The 24,086-nt window shown below is 38.7% G+C and overlaps 2 protein-coding genes across 2 annotated transcripts in view; one reads left to right on the top strand and one right to left on the bottom strand.

The window, feature by feature from the left end:
* PRCP (prolylcarboxypeptidase) overlaps nt 1-72 on the bottom strand; it is a 148,640-nt gene extending 148,568 nt beyond the window's left edge. Inside the window, exon 1 of the mRNA XM_064576833.1 lies at nt 2-72. The gene's annotated coding sequence lies outside the window, so the exon portion shown is untranslated. The remainder of the gene's footprint in view (nt 1) is intronic.
* DDIAS (DNA damage induced apoptosis suppressor) lies at nt 38-22,933 on the top strand. Its single transcript, XM_045892826.3, has 5 exons — nt 38-192; nt 10,249-10,377; nt 17,412-17,573; nt 18,419-18,536; nt 19,833-22,933. The coding sequence occupies exons 2-5, from the start codon at nt 10,265-10,267 to the stop codon at nt 22,329-22,331; spliced, it is 2,892 nt and encodes a 963-aa protein (XP_045748782.1). The 5' UTR covers nt 38-192; nt 10,249-10,264; the 3' UTR covers nt 22,332-22,933.
* The last annotated feature ends 1,153 nt before the right edge of the window (nt 22,934-24,086 follow it).

Here is a 24,086-nt window from a genome sequence, read left to right as displayed (position 1 = left end):
CAGAATGCAGTGTTCAATCTCCACCCTCGGCGGCGCCTTCTTCTGATTGGCTGTGAGGAAGCACTGCCAAAACGTCACTTCCGGCGGAAAAGGACGCGGGAGATTCGATTGGAAGGCGCCGGTCTTGTCGCGACGTCCTGGGGGTCTGTGCCACCGAGCGTCGCCCGGGCAGGTCTCGGTCTTCTGCCTCAGGTGAGGAGCTGTGGGAAGAGATTCTCGGGGAGCGCAAAGGGCGAGACTCCTAACGAGGTCCTCAGTGTCGTTATAAATGAGAATTAGAGCATTCTATGTTGTTTTTTTTCAGGAGTTAGTCTTTTCTGTAAAAGGGTCCTGGGAGTGAAGAGGGAAAAGGTCAGTCATTTAAATGTTAGGCAGCGCTGTTGATAGAGTTCAGCGAGCGTTTACTCAACATTTACTACGCCATCGAGCTAGATGTGGGTGAGCGTCTGAAACCGGTAATAGAAAGAGGAAAAGCACTACTCCAGCTTTTGAGGTGCTCAGAGATAGGGATTTTGCAGGCTATGCCGAGTAATGCGTGCTGAAAAGGGTCTTTTCCAAACGGCTTTGATGGCCTAGAGAAAAAAGTGCTTATCTATCAGTGTGCTCAAACCGGAAACTTCAAAGTTTTCTAGATTCCTTCCTTATCTCATATGCAGCTAGTCATTACCAGCCTCTTGAATATCTCAAAACCATACAATTCTTGCCACTTTTAACACCAAGACTGCTACATAGGTAGGTGACCGGCCTCCCAGCTGGCTCTTACTTCAGTCGTGTTACTTTCCAATCCAGTCTCCATATTGCCAGGCTATATGATAAGTCGGTAAGTAGCAGTCAGGGCACTCCCCATTGAAAACCTTTCCTTGCCTCCTATTTGCCCTCAGGTTTAAGTCTAAACTCCTTCACTATTTTACAGGTCCCTTCTTGTCTAGCCTTTGCCTACCTCTCCAGGCACTGTTTTTCAGCACTCTAGCCCTAGACTCCAGCCCAATGAAATGTCTTTTTTGAGTTCCTCAAATGCACCAACCCACCTCACCACCAGACCTCTTCTAACCCCATCCCCACCTTGGCCAATTCTTACTCCTTCCTTAACTTTCAGTTTATTAAGCCTTTTAAGTCAGGAAGCCTTTCCTGACCCTGCAAGATTGGGTCACAAAGTACCCAGTAGTTAGTCATTCTGCAGATAGTTTTAAGTGCCTCCCTTGCCAAGAATTACTAAGTACTGGGATTACAATGGTGAACAAGTTAGATTCCTCACCAAATAGAACTTAAACCTTTGATGGATGGAGTAAAGGATAATTAGGGAAACTGTTTGAGTTAGGTTGGTCTGGGGTGGCCTCTCTGAGGTCTTAAAACACAGAATTCAGCCAAGTAAATTCGAAGATCTCATTAGCTTTATTAAATGATTCTGGTAGCATCTTACCTAGCAAGTAGAGGGGAGCTCCGAAGAGGTGTACAAAATAGGTTTTTATAGGAAAGAGGGTGGGGTGAGAAGGTTATTAGCAAAAGAAAGGATTGTTCCAAGCAAGGTCACTCTCCCTCTGGGGGAAGAGCAGGGAGTCTTACCATGCTGATTACCTTTGATGGTCTGGACAGAGCTCTTGTTGGCGTTGATCTGGGAAATCCCTTATATTTCTGTATTTCTGAGGGAGGTTGAAAACTGCAGTTAGGTTAGGTAGTAAGCCCCATTTGGGGGACTCTGCCTAAATGACTCGGTTTTGGGCCCTCTGCCTAAATGACTCCGTTTTGGACCTGTGGTTTGCTTTTTAACAAAGGAGTTGACACTTAGAGTAAGGCCTAAAAGATGAGAATGACCCAGCCATGCAATAGAGAAAAAGAAGAACATTCCAGAATGAATAGGTTGTGCAAAGGTCCTAAGGCAGGAAAGAGCTTGGCATCTGAGTGCTCAAGAACTTAAGGAAAGACCCGTGCTTCTTGGAACATATTCAGAAAGGACAGGTGGTAAGATGAGCCTTGAGAGATGGGCAGGGACCAGATCACACAGTTAAGAGGCTAATGCAGCAGCAGAAGCAACAGGTGATGGTGGTTTGGATTAAGGGGGTGGCAGATTTATGGGGGAAAGTGGATGGTGCTTTTTAGATACGGAAATAGATCCAAGAACATACAGATGGGTATAATGTGGGATTTGAGGGGAAAAAGGAATGAAAGATGATTTCTAGGTATCTGACCTGACTTAACTGGTTGGAGAGTATTTGCTGAAATGGAGAAAACTGTAAGAAAAGAATGTGGTGTCTGTCCAATCGGATGGGGGCCTCCAGATGTGGGGCAATGACCAGGTGGAAACCAGTGGCACTGGCAGTGAAAGGATTCACCCAAGGCAGCACAAAGGAGATAGAAGTTTATTGAATACCTCACAAGGGAGTGGCAGGCAGGACAGCAAAGGAGAGACCGTCTGCCACAACAGAGTGAGTGGGGCTGTATTTCAAGGGGGAAAGTGAGGAGGTATGGCGACGTATGGAATTTTTTCTTTTTGGTACTTCAGGACTTTTTGGTAACTGTTCCTGGTTGTAAGTACCCATTGGTCTGTTAGGGCCTATGGATATTTTGAGGTAGGTCGCCTGATGGGCTTGTCTGTATTCAGCCAGGTGGTCACTGTGGGCCCTTTTGCCTTGCTCTGCATTACACTGCTCAAGCCTGTTGTCTAAAAGCGGTCTCCACAAAGAAGTTTAAGAGGAAACTAAGAAGTTTTTTACTTATTAAAACTTGAGATGTCTATGAGACATCAAAATAGTTGGCTCTCCATAACTGTCCCCTCCATGTGAAAGTCTGGAGCTTGCAGATATTGTATGTACCTTTGTGTCACTTCCTTAGTAGTTACACATTGTCTTAGCCAACAGTTTCTAAATTTCTTGAACACAGCAGCCTGTGTTTTTTTATCTGTAACTCTGTCCTCCTCCCCATCCCTAAAATAGTACTTCATCTACCACAAATTCAATGGACAAACTATTGTACTCACTAAGAGTTTTTTGGGTGGTTCTTGGGTTTTTTGTTATTATTGTTAGGGGTTTTTTTTGTTTTGTTTTGTTTTGTTTTGTTTTTTTAAATAGGCTCCACACCCAACGTGAGCCTGAACTCATGACCCTGAGATTAACAGTCACATGCTCTACAGACTGAGCCAGCCCCCAGCCCCTTCTTGGGTAGTGTTTTTAAAAGTATTTTTCACCAATATTTCTCTAAATAAAAGAGGTTTTGTTTTTTATTTGTTTAATTTTCTGTCTCCTGCCTTCTCATCCCTTTCTAGAATTTTCATGTTAATGTTAGTAAATCATTTCTCAAGGACTTGTTATGACTACTTTTAGAAAAATTAGACAAAGTATGCACCTTGAGGGTGACCATTAGGTAGTTTTAAGTGAACAACTCAAAGTAGCTGAGGCCTCTTGGCCTGTATAACATGAAACAGGTAATCTGAGAGCAACAAGGTGACAGATCTTCTTGCACAGCAAGAACAGTTTTGGGAGTATAGAGAACACCCCAAGATGGGCCACTCTGGCATGAAGATTATTTTGAATTAAAAAGCAATCAAAACCCAGCAGATTCGGGAAAAGCTCTTTACTTCCCCCCATAACTGCCTAAAAAGAATTTAGATAGAGGACCTCATCCAAGAAGAGAACTATCACCACAGAGATCTACATTATGATATATAGTAAAGTATGGTAGAAAGGAGAAACCCAGCAAGGCCTGTTTGATCAAAGTCCTCTCTAATTCCCATTGTTTCTGAGTGGCCCAGCAAACATTTGTTTGCCAAATGTTTACCCTTTTTTATTTTTTATTTATTTATTTATTTTTTTTTTCCTTTTTTATTTTTTCTGAGGATTGCATGCCTTCCCTTGGAAGTCCTGGACCCCTACCCACTTCTACTTAGTTCGAGGTGTTGTATGTACCTTATTTTGCCTGACTGGAATTTTCAGGTCTGTCTGGATTCCCTGCATGTATGCATGCAACTAAATTTGATTTTCTTGTTAATCTGTCTCATGTCATTTTGATTCTTAGTGCAGCTAAAAGGACCTTGAAGAGGACAGGAATTCATGTCCTCAACAACGTTAAACAATTAAACTTTTCTGCATGATCTAACATTTAATAAAAATTATTCTAGATTTTCTAGTCTAGCCCAAAGAAGAAAAAAATTACGTCAGTGTGTGTGCATTTAGGGGCATGGTTTTTGTTTTTGTTTTTTAAGATTTTATTTATTTATTTGAGAGAGAGCACGAGAGCGAGAGTGAAGGAGAGAATGAGTGGGGGGAGGGGCAGAGGGAGAAGCAAACTCCCTGGGGAGCCCGACATGGGACTCGATCCCGGGACCCTGGGATCATGACCTGAGCCGAAAGCAGATGCTTAACCAAACTGAGCCACCCAGGCGCCCATAGTTTTTCATATTAAAGTGCCTTCCAGGAAATTGGTAGTGAAGGAGTTTAGATAAAAGTTCTCCAGATAATAGAGCAAAGATTTGGGGCTCCTGGCTGGCTCAGTTGGTTAAGCATCTGCCTTCAGCTCAGGTCATGATCCCGGGGTCCTGAGATCAAGCCCCGCATCGGGCTCCCTGCTCCCCGGGAAGCCTGCTTCTCCCTCTGCCTGCTTGCTCCCCCTGCTTGTGCTCTCTCTCTCTCTGTCAAATAAATAAAATCTTTAAAAAAAAAAAAAAAGAGCAAAGATTTATAAAGTCATGTGAAAGGGACTGTAATGCTCTCAGGCTTTATGATTTAACTATAACCACAGTCACAAGTGTTGTTTACCATCAGACAGCCTCAGTAGCTAGGCCAGTGATTTTCAAGTGTGGGCGCCGTAAGCATTATCTGGGAACTTGTGAGACATGCAAATTCTCTGGCCCTCATCCCAGACTTACTGAATCAAACTCAAGTTGGGGCCCAGAAATCCGTTTTATCAGGCCCTCCTGGTGATTTTGATGTACACTGAAGTTTGAGAACCACTTGGCTAGTATGAAAATGGATGGTAATTAATGAGTTATGTATCTGGGCCCATTGACAAAACCATCTCTAGTGAGAAAAGAACACATCAGCTGGGACGCCTGGGTGGCTCAGTCGGTTAAGCGTCTGCCTTCAGCTCAGGTCATGATCCCAGGGTCCTGGGATCGAGTCCCGCATCGGGCTCCCTGCTCCGCGGGGAGCCTGCTTCTCCCTCTGCCTCTGCCTCTCTCTCTCTCTCTATCTCTCATGAATAAATAAATAAAATCTTTAAAAAAAAAAAAAAAAGAACACATCAGCTATATTAGCCTGATTCCATTAAAATACTCAATTCACCTAATGCCCCTTTTTCAAGCAACTTTCTCTTTATAATTTCGTTTAACATAGTTATACCCAAAAGAAAATGTGGGTTTAAGATGTGTCCCTTCCCTGTGACTGTAATTTTTCATGGTAAATTAGTAAAGCATCTTTGGATATGGTTTAGATCCCCATATAGCTTGAGTAGAAAGAAAGTAAGTATTCCGTGTTAAATACTGGACCCCACGTATTTTAATAAATCTAAGTCAGTCTTTTTCATTCTTGGACATTCCTGGGAAATCTTCTGGGACTTCAAAACAAAAGCCAACTGAGGCCCTAGTTAGTTCCCATCAACCTATCCTAACATATATTTTTCTCCCCTTCTATCTCAATCTCCTTGTTTTTACTTTTATGTGTGAGGGACTGAGAGGATCCAGGGTTTTCTTTGTATGTTATTTCTAAGTTCTCTACCTAGTATTTTTATATTTATTGATTTTTTAAAGTATAAATGTAATACATTTTCAAAATACTTTAAACATATAAAGAAAATAAAAATCACCTTTAATCTGACAACTCTGAGAAAATAGTTTTCAAAAAAAGATTATGTATTTGTCTAACTATTCTCCCTCCTCCCAGCTAAGACTAGATTAGTCCCTTTATTATATTTTCTCATGGCGTTATGTACATTTCTTTTATAGAATTTGGCACATCAGTTAAATTTTTTATGTGATTATTGTCCATTTTGCCCATCACTTATCCCCAATACCTGGTATTTAGCAGCTGCACAGCAGATAACTGATAAATTGAATTGGAATATGATTTTCTGGCTGTGATGGAGCTGAAAGAAATTAATGCTTTATCACCATCCTACCCAGTAAAATCAAGAAGAAAAATAAATTGCAAGAGATACTACATATGAAATCGTTCCCAAGTCCATTATAAGGTTTTCATAACTTTGGTATTTACTTGTTCCTGATGCTTCATTCAGTTCTCCATCAAACATGAATTCACCACACTACAAGTCAAGCAGTAGAGAAAGAGATAAACTAGATCACAAGTGTCATAAAGGAAATACTATGAAAACAGCAAAAAGAGTAACAGTGACTGCCTGAAAGGATCTTACTGGATTTTTGTCCTCTAGACAATTAATGAGAAGACTTTTTGCCATTTTCTGGAGCTTACCAGGTGAAACACAAATAGTAAAAATAGTTAACTGACCTTTTTCATTTTAGTTCTCAAATTTGCCATTAAGTTGTAAATACTGTAGTATTTTTAGACATACTTATTTGATGCACTAGAGGGCAATAGACCCTTAAATAAAGACAATTTAACCACCTTTACTTAAAAATATCGCAATTAGTGCTTGCACAATTAATTTAGAAAATCCCAAATATTTCTGCTTGTGTTTTTCATTTTTTGGTGAGCTGTCTGTCCAATTAGACAGTAAGCATCTTATTTTTCATTGTTTCCTCTACAACATTTAGCACAATATCCTAGTTATCTTTAAGGTTTAATCCATTTCCTAAAGTTTGAATTTGATAACAGTTGTGTGAAGAATATGATTTGACATAAGTGCCCATATAGTTGTGGTACAAAATAAAATTTTATTTTAGAGCCCTAAAGAAGATAGTTTCTGCGCATTATATGACCGCAATTAAGGGGGGAAAATGGAAATGAGGATATAATGCAAATGATTAAAATAAGTTTCAAATAAGATACTATATATGAAACTACTCTGTACCCTCTGATGTATATACAAATATAAGATTATTTTGTGATTTGGTAAAATTGTGTTTTATATTTATGGTATATGATAAAATTGGCTTAGGAAGAAGCAAACTGAAAATCAGGAAAGAAGTTAACAGCTGAAGTTCAGATGGATGGTTTTTGAGCTTGGCCCTGGGGATATAATGCGATGGTCCTTCTAAGATCTTACTCTGGTTCCAGGAGAAAGCATTAAACAGCTAAGCTGAATAGAATGTGATAAGTAGCAAATTAAAAAGTAGGGTCCTGGGGCACTTGGGTGGCTCAGTCGTTAAGCGTCTGCTTTCGGCTCAGGTCATAATCCCAGGGTCCTGGGATCGAGCTCCACATTGGGCTCCCTGCTCAATGGGAAGCCTGTTTCTCCCTCTCTCACTCCCTCTGCTTGTGTTCCCTCTCTTGCTGTGTCTCTGTCTTGATGTCAAATAAATAATAAAATCTTTAAAAAAAATAAATAAATAAAAAGTAGGGTCCTTTACCTGGGAAAGCATCCTGGAGAAGGCCTCTAAGAAGACTTCTTAAAGAATAATAAGCATTAGCCAGGAAAGTGAAAAAATTTTAGACAGAGGAAGAAGAAGCAAAGGCAGAGAAATGTAAAACATATTGTAGTAGGGGAGTGTTGGGGGGTAGGGAAGAGAACAAGGGATGCAACTCAGATGATTTTTGTGTGTTCTCTTTAGCATAAATTACTAACACATAAAGAACAAGAGAACCAAGAAAAAAGGAATTAAGGAGAATAAAACCAAATAGAAATGACTAGATAAAGAAAACAAGTGGTCAGACCTCTTTGTTAATAGTGGAAGACTTTTTAAAGGAACCTTTAAATTAAAAAGGAAGGAAATCCTATTATGTTGCATATACCTACTCATAAAAATTTTTCTTAAATTGCAAAATTCTGCTGCTTATAGTTTTTTATTCAGTCAATATTGATTAAGAACATACTCTGTGCTAAGCACTGGGATATATAGTAGAACACAAGTTAGACCACATCCCTTTCTTCAAGGAACTTTCTTTTTTTTTTTTTTTTAGATTTTATTTATTTATTTGACAGAGAGGGAACACAAGCAGGGGGAGTGGGAGAGGGAGAAGCAGGCTTCCCGCTGAGCAAGGACCCTAATGCGGGGCTTGATCCCAGGACCCTGGGATCATGACCTGAGCTGAAGGCAGATGCTTAACGACTGAGCCACCTAGGCGCCCCGGAACTTTCAGACTAGTAGGGGTAGAACAAGCAAAAATAAGATGATATATGCATTTTCATGGTTGGATATATCACAAGCAGGATTAGTACTATGAAGGAATAAAATGGGTGATGTCATAAAACTAAGAGGAAGGTGTGTCCACTTGAGATTAAGTGGGGCTCTCTGAGGGGTTGTATTAGAGTTATAGATTGAAGGATGAGAATGAGCCAACTATTTGAAGAACACTCTAGGCAGAGAAAGGCACAAAAGCCTGAGAAGAGAAATTGATGTGTTTGAGGAGCAGAAAGAAGGCTAGCATGGACTGAAGTGCAGAGATTAAGCAGGAGAGTGTTATAGGGTGAGGTAAGAAGGTGGGGCTAGATGACCAAGAGCCTCATCGCCCTTGTAAGGAACTGAGGCTTCATTCTAAATAGCAGAATTTTAAGCCGGTAAGAAATGACATTTTTCATTAGGGAGCTTTGCCGTACTTTATCTCCCAAAGCTCATAGGTAGGTGTACCGCCATGTTATACCCTTCCCCAAACTGGATTTTAGAGGAGATGGTAGAGGGAGGGAAGATGCCTTTGCTGACCTACATTTCTATCATTTGTTGTGTTGGAAAGAAACTTGAGGTTAGGAGCACTAATGCAGTATTTTGTGGCCTTCCTGTCTTCCCCTTGTATTCCATTCACCTCCTCTACTTTGTCCTTAGAGATTGCCATGTGACCTAGATGACAACCAAATCTTGGAATAAATATCTTTTTTTTTTTTTTTTTTTTTTTAATTATTTGACAGAGCGAGAGAGGGAACACAAGCAGGGGGGTAGGGAGAAGCAGGCTTCCCGTGGAGCAGGGAGCCCGAGACAGGGCTCGATCCCAGGACCCTGGGACTATGACCTAAGCCAAAGGCAGATGCTTATGACTGAGCCACCCAGGCGCCCCTGGAATACATATCTTCTTATGGTAGAACCTTACTAGTCATGTATCCTAAGGGTCCCAAAACAAAGATGACAACAAAGAATTAGAATTAGACTTTTGATTTTTTTCTATGTTCCCTTTAATAACATAGGTCAGTGGTTTATATACGTTCTTTTATGTTTCATCTTTGCAAATTTTCATCTTATTGCTTTAGGTAGCAAGATTTTATTTTCACAGAAATGTTTTGATTGACAGAATTGGTATCACTTTAGATTTCCCTTCCATAGTCACCACATTTCTACATTTATGGTCATCCTTAGGAAGAGCTATATCTAAAAGATTCTTTTATGATTTTTAAACTAACTTCCGTTTTGTCTGATTTTGCTGATGGCAGTCACAGAAACAGTTCCACCCATTTTCAGAAATTGAAACCTTTGCCATGTGTTTACAAATGAAAAATTTATTGATATAGTTCTACCTTGAACATATACAGAGACTTATTTCAGAACATTTATATTATGCTATAAGTAAACTAATCAATTTTTTAAATTTTGATAAACCAACATTTGAATTTTTAAAAAGAAAGTTAAAAAGAGGAGAACATTGCTATTTTACTTCTCAGTGTTTTATACAAGGATCTTAAAGCACTTTGTACTCTTTTGATCATGTGATGTTTTTATTTTTCTGTTTGCAGAATCAGAATTGTCTTTTTTTTCTTTAAGTTGTATAAAAATATATACAATGAAATCTAATAAAGTGATTTTTTTTTCAGCCTAAAAGAACCATTACCCAATTTAGGTTCTTTAAAAGAATCACATAAGTTTATTTAAGTTCCTTCCTGTTAACGGAAGGAACAAGTTCTTATACCTCTTCTAAAGATGTGAAAAGGGCTAAATGATATCATTCCTAAATTACAGGGATGCAGCATTTATTCAAAAACAGAATATTTGTTTGAGCTACTCTGTTTTAAATCTTATTTTCTTACTATTAATATTTTTAATTAGGCAGAAAAATAAAATGAGTTTTCCAATACCTTGACACTTACCACAAAAGACATCTATTCACTTTACAGTGGAGACTAAGTTGTTTTCCTGAGAAATGAATTACATACATACAGTTAAACATTTGCCATTCATCCCGTGACTATTTTGTTTTGCAGGCCACGGTGAGAACATATGAATAGAGAAAGAAAATTTCTTCTGGCCTCAGTTCTTGCTCTCCAGAATTCCAGTTTTATATATCCTTCATGTCAGAAGTGCTTCTCTCGGATAATCCTGGTCTCCAAAAGGTAAAAGTAAAGTCTGTAAGCATGAGAGAGGAAATACATGTGTACACTGTAGATTTCCTACAGCTCAACAGCAAATAAGGATTAAATTCACCATTCCAGACATCATCCCAAGAATGGAAAGGAGACTAACTATGCTGGAGTGTTTAGGGAAAGGACTTATTTGAACCAGGACTACAGGTGGGAAGGGGACACGTGATCTGTTGTGGGAGCCAGAGCACTGGCTTTTAGGCTGGACAGAGGGACAGCAATAGGGGGAGTTGCCAAGTTCAGATCTCTCTGAGGCAAGATAGAGCAGTTAGTGTATGTTTCTATCTCTGTCTTTTCTACCCTTAAACCCCGAACAAGACTCTAGCTACTCTTCCTTCATCTTGTGCTGACCCTGAAGAGAGTCTCTAAGTCTCCTTGGAAGTTTTGGTTCCACACAGACCTGGTGGTGCCTCATCACCTCCAGGTCCCAGGTCCTACACATGCACCTGCACAGGAAGAACCGTGGGAGGAGGAGGCACCAAGTGTGGAGGCCTAGCTCAAGTGTGCATCTCAGGAGACCCAGCCTTTCCCAGAGAGTGAAGATGACCCAGAGTCTGGGGACAAAGGATCACCGTCACAACCACTCATTACTGAAGTGGAATCACAGATGTTCTCAGAAAAACTCTCCACTAGCACCTCTACATTTGAAGCTACCTCTGAAGTTGAGGGCACTTTAGAGCAGCAACAGAGAGATCCCAAAGTGGAAAGACTGAGGCAGTCCCCTGCCCAGGGGAAACATTTCAGGCAGGTGATTGTCACCCATAAGATAACTCCCACAGGGAAGGAAGACCATAAATACAGTGAATGTGGCAAAGTCTTCATTTATAACTCATGCCTTATAATCCACCAGAGAATTCATTCTGGGAAAAAACCCTTTAAGTGCAGCAACTGTGGGAAAACCTTCAACCAGAGCTCAAACCTCATTCAGCATCAGGATTCATACAGGAGAAAAACCCTACAAATGTCATGAGTATAGGAAGTCCTTCAGGTGGAGTGCTCATCATGTTCAGCATCAGAGGATTCATTGAGAAGAGAAGCCTTGTAAGTGTAATAACGCTGGGAAGACCTTCAGTCAGTTCATATCTAAGTCAGCATCTAAGAATTCACAGTGGAGAGAAATCTTTTATATGTAAAAATGTGGGAAAGCCTACAGGTGGAGTTCAGAGCTCCTTAGACATCAGAAAATTCATTGCAAAGAAGAGCCTGCCCAATGGGCTGAAAGTGAAAACACCTCTAAACAGAATTGTACTTTTGTTTAATCAGTTGTAGAGCTAGATCACATAAAAGTTATAAATTCCTTAAAAAAAAAAAAATCACCATATACCAGGACAGATTCTCTTGAGTTGGTTCTTTAAATCCAGAACAGAATTGTCTGGTAATACTCTCGTGCCAAAGGGAGGTTTCAAGTTACCTCCAAGCCTTTGCTAAGTACCTGCTTTAGAAGAGAAAAATAACTTCTTGAGAGTAAATCCAATCCTGATGCAAAAACTTATTCCACTTATGGGATATCCCTGGAATGGTGTAGGGTTTTTTTGTTTTTTTATTATTTATTTATTTTCACTTGATACCTAGATTATTTTTTATTTTTTAGAGATTTTATTTATTTGACAGAAAGACCGTGAGAGAGGGAACACAAGCAGGGGGAGTGGGAGAGGGAGAAGCAGGCTTCCCGCTGAGCAGGGAGCCCAATACAGGTCTCAGGTCTCAATCCCACATGACCTAAGCTGAAGGCAGACCCTTAACGACTGAGCCACCCAGGCACCCCCGTAGATTATTTTTTTAAATAAATAAATTCCTTCATAACAGGACTGTTACGAGAAACAGGGACTGTTAGAGAAATCTCTACCTTTCAGCAGCTTGACACATAATCCTTTATTGTGGTGCTAAGATGCAGGCCAACTATACCTGAAAGTCTAAGGTTCTTTGATTTTTAAAGTACAAGTCAGGGTTAGGGTTGGAGTTCCTTAAGAATATTTTCTCTCTGGGGTGCCTGGGTGGCTCAGTCAGTTAAGCATTTGCCTTCGATTCAGGTCATGATCTCAGGGTCCTGATGGAGCCCTACGATGCTCAATGGGGATTTTGCTTGTCCCTCTGCCCCTTCCCCCCCACCCCGTCCCCCAATTGTGCTCAGGTGCTTGCTGTCTCTCTCTCTCTTTCTCTCAAATAAATAAATAGATAAAAGAATACTTGGGGCACCTCAGTGGCTCAGTAAGTTAAGTGTCCAACTCTTGGTTTCAGCTCAGGTCATGCAGGGAGTCTACTTGAGTTCTTCTCTCCCCCTCTGTCCCTCCCCTCACTTGCTGGCACGTGCACTCTCTCTCAAATAAATAATTTTTTTTTTTTTAAAGAATACTTTCTCTCTTCCTAGAGGAGAGAATATACAGTAAGTACTTGGTAGTATGTAAGTAAGAATAGTATGCCAGCAATATTCTTAAATAGTCAAGTTAGCATTTAATGGGGAAGGATTAGCAGTTCCAACCCCTATCTAGACTAAGGGATCCTTCTAGTAGTTATCACTGTTCTTTTATTGAGCCATTCTCTCAAGCATTCATTTGTAAACTCAGAAACACCCTGTTTCGTTATTCATCATTAAATCCTCAGCATCCAGCCTAAAGGCCTAGTTCATAGAAAATACACAGAAAATGTTTGTTAAGTGAATGAATAAATGACAATATGGTAGTGTTTATAAGTATACTTACTACAGTATATCATGGTGATTAAAAAGCATAATTCTCTGGAGCTAAACTCCCAACCCTGTCACTTGAATTATCTGGGCTTCAAAATGGGGACGGTAATATCTGTCTCATAGTGTTGTTATATACAGATCTAATGAGTTAATATACATGAAATGCTTAGAATTTCTGTAATAATAATCAGTAGTCAGTACATGTGAAATATTTTTAAAACTGTTTTGTTTGTTTTTTACCAAGTCATTTCTTATCAAGATAATCTGCAACAAAATAACGCTGGGAAGACCTTCAGTCAGTTCATATCTAAGTCAGCATCTAAGAATTCACAGTGGAGAGAAATCTTTTATATGTAAAAATGTGGGAAAGCCTACAGGTGGAGTTCAGAGCTCCACTCCAATATTGTTGAACAATATTGCCATTGTTGACTCTTCAGCCTGGTAATAACAATAGATAACATTAATGAATGTTCATCATATGCTAAGCACTATGCTGGGAGCTTTATAAGCATATCTTTTAATACAGTAGCCCTATGAGTGATGGCTATTGTTAATGCTAGCCTTCAAAGGAGAAAATTAAAGCTTAGAAAAGTTAAGTAACATGTCCCAAATCACACAGCTAGCTAGTTAGTGGCAGAAACATATTCAAGGGGCGCCTGGGTGGCTCAGTCGGTTAAGCGGCTGCCTTCGGCTCAGGTCATGATCCCCATGGTCCTGGGATCGAGTCCCACATTGGGCTCCCTGCTGGGCGGGGAGCCTGCTTCTCCCTCTGCCTGCCTCTCTGCCTACTTGTACTCTCTATCTCTCTGGCAAATAAATAAAATCTTTTTTTTAAAAAAAAAGAAACATATTCAAGCCTAAACAATTTGCCCTCTGTCTACATTCATAATCATTATATTACCTTCACATTAGCAGTGGAATTTGTATCCAGAATGACATCACTGCCCCCTCTCTTTCCCAGAGCTTAAGATGCCCTGGGTAAGGGAGCTCTGACTGAACTGTTTAGGTACACAACAGATTGAGCAGAGAAGGAAATATGAGGATCCAGCTGTAGTTATTAAGTCAGACTTTAAAGAAATTTGCAAACTATAAAACAAAGCCACTCTCTTGACACTAATTTTTTTATTTTGGAACACATAGTTCTTTTTCTTTTTTTTTTTTTAAGATTTTATTTATTTATTTGACAGAAAGAGATAGCGAGAGCAGGAACACAAGCAGGGGGAGTGGGAGAGGGAGAAACAGGCTTCCCGCCAAGCAGGGAGCCCCATGTGGGACTCGATCCCAGAACCCTGGGATCATGACCTGAGCCGAAAGCAGACGCTTAACAACTGAGCCACCCAGGTGCCCCACATAGTTATTTTTCATAAAAATAAGTTTTTTTAGTTAACCATGCAATGGATCTATTATGTGAGTGAATTAATATTTTTTTAGATTTCTCAATTTTAACTTCTTATTTTCATTTAATTTCTCATTCAGTTAAAAATATAGGTAGATATTAGCCACATAGACAAAAGCTCTTTGGTGTTCTCAGTAGTTTTTAAGAATATAAAGAGTCCTGGGCGCCTGGGTGGCTCAGTTGGTTAAGCGACTGCCTTCGGCTCAGGTCATGATCCTGGAGTCCCTGGATCAAGTTCGGCATCAGGCTCCCTGCTCTGCAGGGAGTCTGCTTCTCCCTCTGACCCTCCCCCCTCTCATGTGCTCTCTCTCATTCTCTCTCTCTCAAATAAATAAAATCTTTAAAAAAAAAAAAAAAAAAAGAATATAGAGTCCTGAGACCAAAAAATTTGAAGACTGCTATTCCGTAACAAATGACATTTTGGAAAATAGGGGTGCCTCTAGAAGTTAAATCAGGGGACTATGATTTGAATGTGTTGTCTCTACCCTTGCTTCTCAAAACGCGGTCTGAGAACAGCTGTATCAGCAGCATCTGGGAGCTTATTTGAAATGCAGAATCTTGGGCCTTGTCCCAAACTTAATGAATCAGAATCTTTATTTTAACAAAGTAAACAAGGTATTTACCCCCATTTACAAATGGAGCAATTGAGGTGAATTTTATGACCCAAATCTCAGGATTTCAATTCCTAGCCTGCAGTTTTTCCCTCAAAGATGTCTTATGATAACTGTAAGAACTATAAGGCTAATGATGAACTATCTTGCAAGTAGAGAGTACCAATGATAGTCTAACAAAAACTAGGTTTATTAGTACTAATGCATGCACACTAACTTATATATACTTTAATATATTTATATTATCATTATAATATTTAACATAAATATGTATAATCCAAGAGGAATAAATCTGGATTAAAATAAATAAATGTTAGTATGGAGTAATAGACTAGAGCTTTTTAAACTTTAATATGCATAGAAATCCCTGGGTTGCTTAAAAACATTTGTAAACTGTAAAATGCTGATACATATTTTTCTAAGATTTGCTAAGAGCTTTACATTAGACCTGAATGCATTATTAATACATAAGGGTAAGGTTAGATGAATGGATTGGCATGGATCCATTTTCAGTGTGGCAAAAAAAATAATAATTAGCATGGATCTAGTGATGGTGAATCAGTAACTTATACAAAGGATTAATCTTTGTTCAAAATAGTCACCTTGTGAGCTATGGATTTTAAGCTCCCCCTAGTGGCTTTCTGGCGGTAATCAAAATTACACAACTATCTCTAACATTATTTTCTATTTGCATTTTGCCACTCATTTTTAAGCCAGATCATTAGGGACATGAAGGAAGAATAAAGTCCTAGGATTAACATTACCATAAGATGTATTAAGAGGTCAGTTTGCTAAATTAACATGAAAGATGACTATCAGAGTTAAAAGACATTGCAGACAACTAGAAAGGGAAACACTAGGTAGAAATGACATTAATCATCACAGTATTTAATGTAATTCCGAAGAAGAAGCAGACTGACACTTATTAATTTGGCAAGATCTGCACTAGATCCTTTCCTTACTTTTTTTTTTTTTTAAGAGTTTATTGAGAGAGAGAGAGCACGCACGCATGCAAGCGTGTGCACACAAGTGGTGGGAAGGACAAAGGGAAAGGGAAAGAGAAAATCTCAGACTCCGGGCTGAGCCTGGAGCTGGACCTGGGGCTGGATCTCACCACCCAGTGATCATAGCCTGAGCTGAAATCAAGAGTCCCATGCTCAATTGACTGAGCCACCCAGGTGCCGCTCTTTATTTTCTTTCTTATACTTTGTCACATTTTATTCTTCAACCCCGTTTTTCTTATAGATTAGAAAATCAAGGTTTAAGTACTTCATAAGTGTCCCAAGACCAGACCACTAGTACATATGTAACAGTAGAGTTACAGTTGACCACAGTAGTTTTTGCCAAGAAAGCCTTTGGCCATAAATATATATTGCCTTAAAAACAACTTTAAAGGGGCGCCTGGGTGGCTCAGTCGATTAAGCGTCTGCCTTCGGCTCAGATCATGATCCCAGGGTCCTGGGATCGAGCCCCACATCAGGCTCACTGCTTGGCAGGAAGCCTGCTTCTCCCTCTCCTCCCTGCTCATGCTCTCTCTCACAATCTCTGTCGCTATCTCCCTCTCTCTCAAATTAAAAAAAAAACTTTAAAAAGATGTTTCACACCTAATTTTGGTAACCTAATAAATTCTCAGCATATTCCAAAGAATTAAGAAAGTACAGGTTATTCTTATATTGGTGAGAAAAAGAAAACTAGGTGCTTTGTATTATCAATATTAAAGGTTTCAAGATTATCATTCTCTTAACAGATATTGTTCTCTTAACAAAAGATATACATTAAACATCAGGTCTTCTGTTGGTGTGGTCCTCATTTCATTGTTTACTTTGCCCCCCAATTCCACACTAATATATGCCTCAATTTGTTAATGGTAATTTAGCTAGCTAATAAGAATATCTTTCTTCATCCCCTCCTCCTTATCCTCTCTCTCCCTCCCTCTCCCTCTTCTTTTCTCTCTCTCTCCTCTCACGCACACAGTTTTTCCTCATTATTTATTTTCCTTTTTTTAAGTAGGCGCCATATCCAGTGTGAGGCTCAAACTCACTACCCTGAGATCTAGAGTCGCATGCTCTACCAACTGAGCCAGCCAGGCACTCCTTCAGTTTTCTATCAATTTGCTGCTACTTAATTTAAGTCAGTAAAAGTAGTTGTTATGAATAGAGAAATTGAAAAGATGCTGACCTAAAATCGTTTAAGTTATGTAAGTACATTTGTACACAAAATATTATTTTTAATCTTTATGTTTCCAGATTTGTTTTCCATAGTATAAAAAAAAATTAGTGAACATCTCTATACTTTTTTTCCTCCACTCCTCCAGGTCTCATTGTCCAAAATGTGGCTCTACTGGTGAAGCTGAAAATGCCAGTTACAGATACAAACTTTCCTTAAAAGTTGCAGAATCAAACAAATTGTTTGGCATTACTGTATTTGGAAGCTGCTTAGATGCATTTTTTGGTCTTACAGCCACTGGTTTGCACAGGTAAGAATATTTAAAGCATTTTTTTCCCTAGCTACTCTTTTAGTAATCAGTAGAATTTGAAGATACGTGTTTTTAAGGTAATATGCATTTAGTTGAAAGATAATCACTTGACCTCAGTTCATCAGTTCCTTTAAAAGATAATCAAATAAATAAAAAGGTATTTATTTCCTGATTACATATTGTGATTGATGTTAAACCAAGCTCCTTTTATTCAGGGCAATTTAGCTGTCGTAAAAATATCAGTTTACAATACTCTAATCGAGATTAGAGGAATATAAGATAAGAAGGTAAAATTGTTTCAGACTAAAGGATTATCCAGACTGAGGTTAGCATTCAAGTAGCTAAAGTCCTTTAAGATGAAAGAAGCCATTGAGGGAATATTTGCATATCAGAGGTTGAAAATTGTCATTTCTCTCACTTGCACTGCAACTTCACCTGCATAGTTTGACCTGTTGAGGTGTCCTGAGATGTAAGAATGATATAAGCAATTAAAGCTTTTTCTTCCGTTCCATCTTCTACTCTCCTCCCCTAGTCACCCAAAGGAGGAAAGACTTCCCTCTGCTTTGAGGGCTAGAGATCCCACTACTACTCCTACTGCCACTTTTGGAATAAATGCTGGGCCTGATTACTAGGAAGGCATGTACTTTATACACACTTGATCATTTTTTTACTTTCTAAACTATGGAAACTAGAGGGAGCAAAATGCCTATTTTTATAGTCGTTTTTTTTTTTCCATATGTAATTCAAAAGGTTTATGCTGCATTTCAAACTAATTGTATTTTTTAATGGCAAGTTAAAATTTCAAAGCTTTTATCTTCACGTTTTTACTTTTCTTTCCAATCAAGGTACATTCAGGATCCTAATGAAATTTCAGAAACACTGGACAGTGATGCAGTTCGGAACCTATTAACTAAAGCAGTTGAAATTTGCTTTGTTGGACAAAGCTTTATTTTTGGAGTGACGGTAATTGAGACTAGCTTTCTTTTTAGTATTCTGCTAATGTTTCCATTGTACTAAAATAATTTGAATTTTCTGAATAGGCTTTAGGAGTCATAAATGTGAAAGTCTGTAGAAGCCCTTTAAACTGTAAAAATAGACTAACCATGATCTGTTAAAACACCATGTGTGACAGCTTCCTCTTTCAAAAGTCAGAAGAGCCCAGTTAAAATGCTTTCAGAGCTTAAAAAATCTAAATTAATTTTAAAGTCAGAATAGTTAGATATTTTGTTTTGATATTTGGTGTTTATTTCACTCTCCAAAATTTGTTTAAATTCTGTAGTAAAACTTTTATCAACTCTTACCGGTTTGATTCTATTATCTGTAAAAGGAGGAGAGAACTAACATGGAAAGGAAAGTATCTGAGTATTGGTTACTCTAAGAACAGGTGGGAAGGATGGTCTTCAAAAATAATTACAAAAGTGATTGTAGAAGTTATAAGAATATACTGACTCTGAAGGAATAATCGTTTTCTGTCTTATCTATGCTAAAGGGAACAAATGGAAATTTTGCCCACCCTTGAATCAAGGTTTCAAAAGAGGGAATAGAGCATTCCACAGCTGAACATTGAGAAAAACTCAAAGTAACAGTGAAATCAGGAGCTACAGAACTTTTTGTTGTTAAAATCTTAGGGATGGTTTTTGTTCATTTCTTTCTTTTTTTTTTTTTTTTTAAGATTTTATTTATTTATTTGACAGAGAGAGGGAACACAAGCAGGGGGAGAGGGTGAAGGAGAAGCAGGTTTCCCGCTGAGCAGGGAGCCCAATGCAGGGCTTGATCCTGGGACCCTGGGATCATGACCTGAGCGGAAGGCAGACACTTAATGACTGAGCCACCCAGGCACCCCTCATTTCTTTTTTTTAATGAGTGAGAACTTTCCCTTAAACATTCAAAGTTTCTGGAATCTAATGAGAAATATAATAGTAGGTACTACTGAGCAACTACTATTTGCTTAGCACTGCAGTTTTCCTTGTGTTATTAATAATACAATAGTTCTGCATATTTATCCTTATATTATACATGAGAGAACTAAGGTTCAGAGAATTTAAATAATTTGTCCAAAGCCCCAACACTAGTAAAACCTTTATTCCAAGGTTTATTTCTATTACTTATGCTACTCTGCCTATAACACTCCTATTAGGAATTGAAATTATAGGGGTAGGACTTATAATTGTGTCTATTTTAATGTTACACCCTTGTTTCACCTTTGAGTCAAAGGAAGAAATTTTTGTTCTCATTTAAATTCATTTACTTCTTTCACAGAATTTTGGAAACCGACACGGACAAGGTTCAGATTCCAGTAACTTCTTAAAGCAATGCTCTGACCACAGGAGAGAAGTTAAAGCATTAGTCGCTTGCCAGATTGTTCTACCAGACCCAGGTATTGCAGGCTTCACTGTCATTGACTACTTCCATCAGCTTTTGCAGATTTCTGATTTCAGGAAACTTGATGGTGGCTCTCAGGCATCAAATAGCCACTTACTTGCTTCAGAACACACAAATAGTGATCTCAGCAACATCTGTGGCCCTGACAGCAGTTCTTGTTTTTTCAAGTGCCATAGCAGAGACAATTTTTCAAGATTCTGGCAGACATCACTTGAACTCAGTTCCACTCTTCCACACCTAACAAATGATGATTTTTCAGCTTCAGAACAAAGCAAGGCCATTGGTACTCTTTACCAGAACAGAAAGTGCATCTCTTTTGCAGACGCCACTGGTTCCAGCAGCTGCCACGATGCCTTTCAGGGTTCTTGGAGCCTTGTTTCATACATGGATAAAAAGAGTACAGCACAGAAGTTGGGTGAAGAATTTGGCTTACAAGCTTATCAGCCCACTGCAGTCCATAGCAGTCAGGAAATCAGAGTTACTGACTCTAATTTTTTCCCTTTGAAAATGCAAGAACCCCTGGAGTCAAGTAATAAAAAATCCTTCTACAGTGCAGTGGAAATTAAAAATTTCTCCCCACGGGAGCTAACATGTCACCAGTATCATGATTTAGATAACGCCGATAGCCTTCAGGAGAGATCTACATGTTGTCCACCTTCATCACTCAGACTTGAAGAGATAGCTGGTGGTTCCCAGAACTGTGACCCTGAGATTTGGGATGATCTGCCATTCTCTGAAAGCCTGAATGAGTTTCTGGCAGTTATTGAAAGTGAAATTGCTATAACCCAAACACATGCCAGTAGTAGGAAATGTCATCTAGATAATGACATTGATAGATTACATGCAGACCACAGCAGGTTATCTGTGACTTCCCAGAGAACTACTGGAGCCGTGCATGCACTGCCTATAGCTTTAAGATCATCTCAAGCAACTGTCAAAGCAAGCTGTAGCAAAGATAACTTCCTTTCCCGCTGTGAAGCAAATCCAAGTCCTAGTGTTCAGAAGGAGTCACAGTCAAATAACACAGCAGAGGCTGTCTCTACAAGTAGTAATGGAAGTGATATTTCTGAATATTTTCCACCAAATGCTTATCTGTCAGCTCTGTTTCCATCTTCAAAGTGTTTAGGAACAACAGGTACTCTTAAGTCTACCAGAATTCCACCGCATAGGGCTGAAATTTCACTTAAGTGCAATACTTCAGAGAGTGACCATTCTTATCTCAATAGCAAATATTTCAAAAGATGTGGAGGAAAATCACTTTCAGAAATGAGTGAAAAGTTGGTAACTTTGTGTTCAAGGAGATATAATAGTATTTCTGACCTTTGCAACTTAGAAAATCAACAACATTGTAGGTGGCCAAAGAACCAAGGTGACAGTTATACAGTCTGCAGGAAACTTACATATCCTTTAGAAGCACTTTGCAGTAGTCCAAATAGAAGTACAAATACACTGAAAGAAATGCCTTGTGGACATATCAACAATAACTTAACACAGAACTATTCTACTGGTCATGAAGGTAGCTACAATGCTTCTGCTGATCTCTTTGATGATAGTGCTAAAGAAATGGACATTACAACAGAAACTACCAAAAAGTCACTGGATATTTTGTTACAGTGGGGAAAATCTTTGACAGAAAGTCATCATACAGAATCAGACTTCTCCCTGAGATCACTTCCTGAGAATTCCAGCCAGTTTTCACAAAAGTTATCTTTGCAAAGCATATCTGCCTCTGTGTGTCCAAGAACATGTTCTTCTCCACCTCATTTTCAGGCAGATTCAGAATATGAGTTTGGAGATAGCCAAGACTTTGTTCCATGTTCACAGTCAACTCCAGTTGCAGGATTCCACCAAACAACTCATGGGATGAAAGGAGCTTTCAAAAATTTACTTGCCTTTTATTCGGAGCTTGATGTTAACTCTAAAAAAAGGATTTCCTCTGAAAATGATGCGCAGCAAGCCATCCCTAGCTGTCCAAACAATGTAAAGACACCCAGCCAGAAATTCAGAAGCCCTATTAAATCTGGTATTACACAACCAGAGATTTTCAACAATAGTCCTATTGCTGAGTGTCCTGAAACTGATAATGAGTGGGTCCCCCCTACCACAAAAAAAGTATTTCCTTCAGAAATGCTTGGATTCCAAGCCGTGGGTCTAAGGAAATGCTCTGCTGCCTGTGATTGTCCTGATAAAAAAGAGTTACCAAGAAAAAAACTGAAATGTGTCAAACGAACAACAAGTTCAGGCTGGCTATCCAAAGAGTCAGTTTTGGGACTTGAATCTTGTTCAGAAGTCCAGTGTTGCTTTCCATTTTCAGAAAATTGGCCACCTTCCGTGCCTGAGACTAAAAGCAATTGGTCTCCTGAATTATTTTCATAAAAAGTCAACCTGAACCCAATTGTTAAGCTTTTAAAGGTAAGTCTGTTTAGAAATTTTTGCCTCCTGTAGTATGGAAAGCAATCTGGAATTTTGAAAACTCGAACAGAAGCAAATAGAAAATAGGCACTGTTGTGTTTTTTAAAATGTAAAGCCGTTATTTTTCCCAGTGTTTTATCCAGAATACCCTTGTTCAAATACTTTGGCACTTTATCTTATTGTTGATTGTCCTTTAGTAATATTGTTAATTTTGCTTGTTAAAAAGTATTTGTTAAGATCACATGCACATTCAGAAATAAAGCTTTTGCAAACCAAAACTTAAAGTCTTAATTGTTCTGCCCAGCTCAGAAAATGCCTGCTATGTATTAGGGCCAACTACTGTACTGAGTTTGTGATACAAAGCTACAAGATCCGTAATCTCAAAAGATTTTAGTCTGCTGGGTAAGACAGACATAATAGACAGTTTCAGTACAATGCAGTAAATGTAATGATAGAGGTTTTTAATGGGTACTAAAACATTTATGTTGCTATGGGAGCATGGTAGAGAATCAATTAACCCAGCAACATCTATGGGCTGGGGACAAGAAAGGTCAATAAATACTTACTGTTTAGAGTTAAATGTGAAACTGTCATTATTTTATTTAGTAAGTAATTATTGAATGGTTACTGCATACCAGGCACTGGGCTAGGTACTAGGAACTCAAAAATGAAAGTCAAGCCCATTCCTTCAAGAAACTCCTGGCCTAGTAGTGTAAACAGTAAGCATCTGGTAAGCTCTATGATAGGAGATAAGCTTGAAGAGCTTAGAGGAGCAAAAACAAGTGTCTAGACTCTCCTTAGCAGCATCTAAGCTGCACCCTGTGAAATCTTTTACATATGTAAAATATAAAATGTTTTATGTCTTGCCATTTGCCACAGCAGCTATTCCAAATCTTTACTCTTCATACCTCCAACCTATACTACTCTCCTTGCCTCATGCATCATGGAGAAGATTGAGATCATTGGTATTCCCTCAGCTACCCACTTGTCTGTACTCATCCACAGCTTCTTTAATCTCAGAAAGTGATGCACACCTTCTATTTAGTGCTAATCTCTTGGGGCTGTTGATTATTACACCCATCTTTGCTTTCTTACTACGGACTTTTTGGCTCTCTCCCCTGTCTCCAACTTTTTATTTTAGAAAATTTACAAATAAAGAAAGGTTGGAAGAATAGTAAAATGATATAACATCTATACATACCACTTAGATTGAATCATTTTTAACACTTTGCCTTTTGTATATGTGTGTATTTGCTTTTACTGTATCTGTATAGATAGATACATAGTTGTTTTTGATAAACTGTTTGAAGATAAGCTAGAGCTAGGACATTTCACTCCCAAATACTTTAACCTGAGTTTCCTTAAAGTAAGGGTTTTTTCTTCTATATAATTGCATCATTATCATACCAAAGAAAAATAACAGTCGTTGTCCAACATCATCTAATACTCAAATTTTTCTACTTGCCCTAGATTGTCTTATAATTGTTGATGAGTTTAAGCAGGATTTAAGTTTCATCCATGGTGTTTCATTGTGTTTCTTGGGGTTTTTTTTCCTAGAACTTTACCTTTTATTTTTCACCACATTGACTTTTTTGAAGAATTCAGACCATTGTGTTATAGAATGTCCCACTTCTTAGATTTGTATGTTTTCTTCTTTATAATATCAGTACCTTGACTCTGTCCCCCAGTATTTCCTATAAGAAAAGCCTGAAGACTTGA

This window comes from Mirounga angustirostris, unplaced genomic scaffold (genome assembly GCF_029215605.1).
Source record: "Mirounga angustirostris isolate CCGP_5_RB_7025 unplaced genomic scaffold, mMirAng1.0.hap1 SCAF_13, whole genome shotgun sequence".
NCBI lineage: Eukaryota > Metazoa > Chordata > Mammalia > Carnivora > Phocidae > Mirounga > Mirounga angustirostris.
Note: the sequence above shows the minus strand (reverse complement) of the source record. Positions and strands in the feature narration are given on the sequence as shown.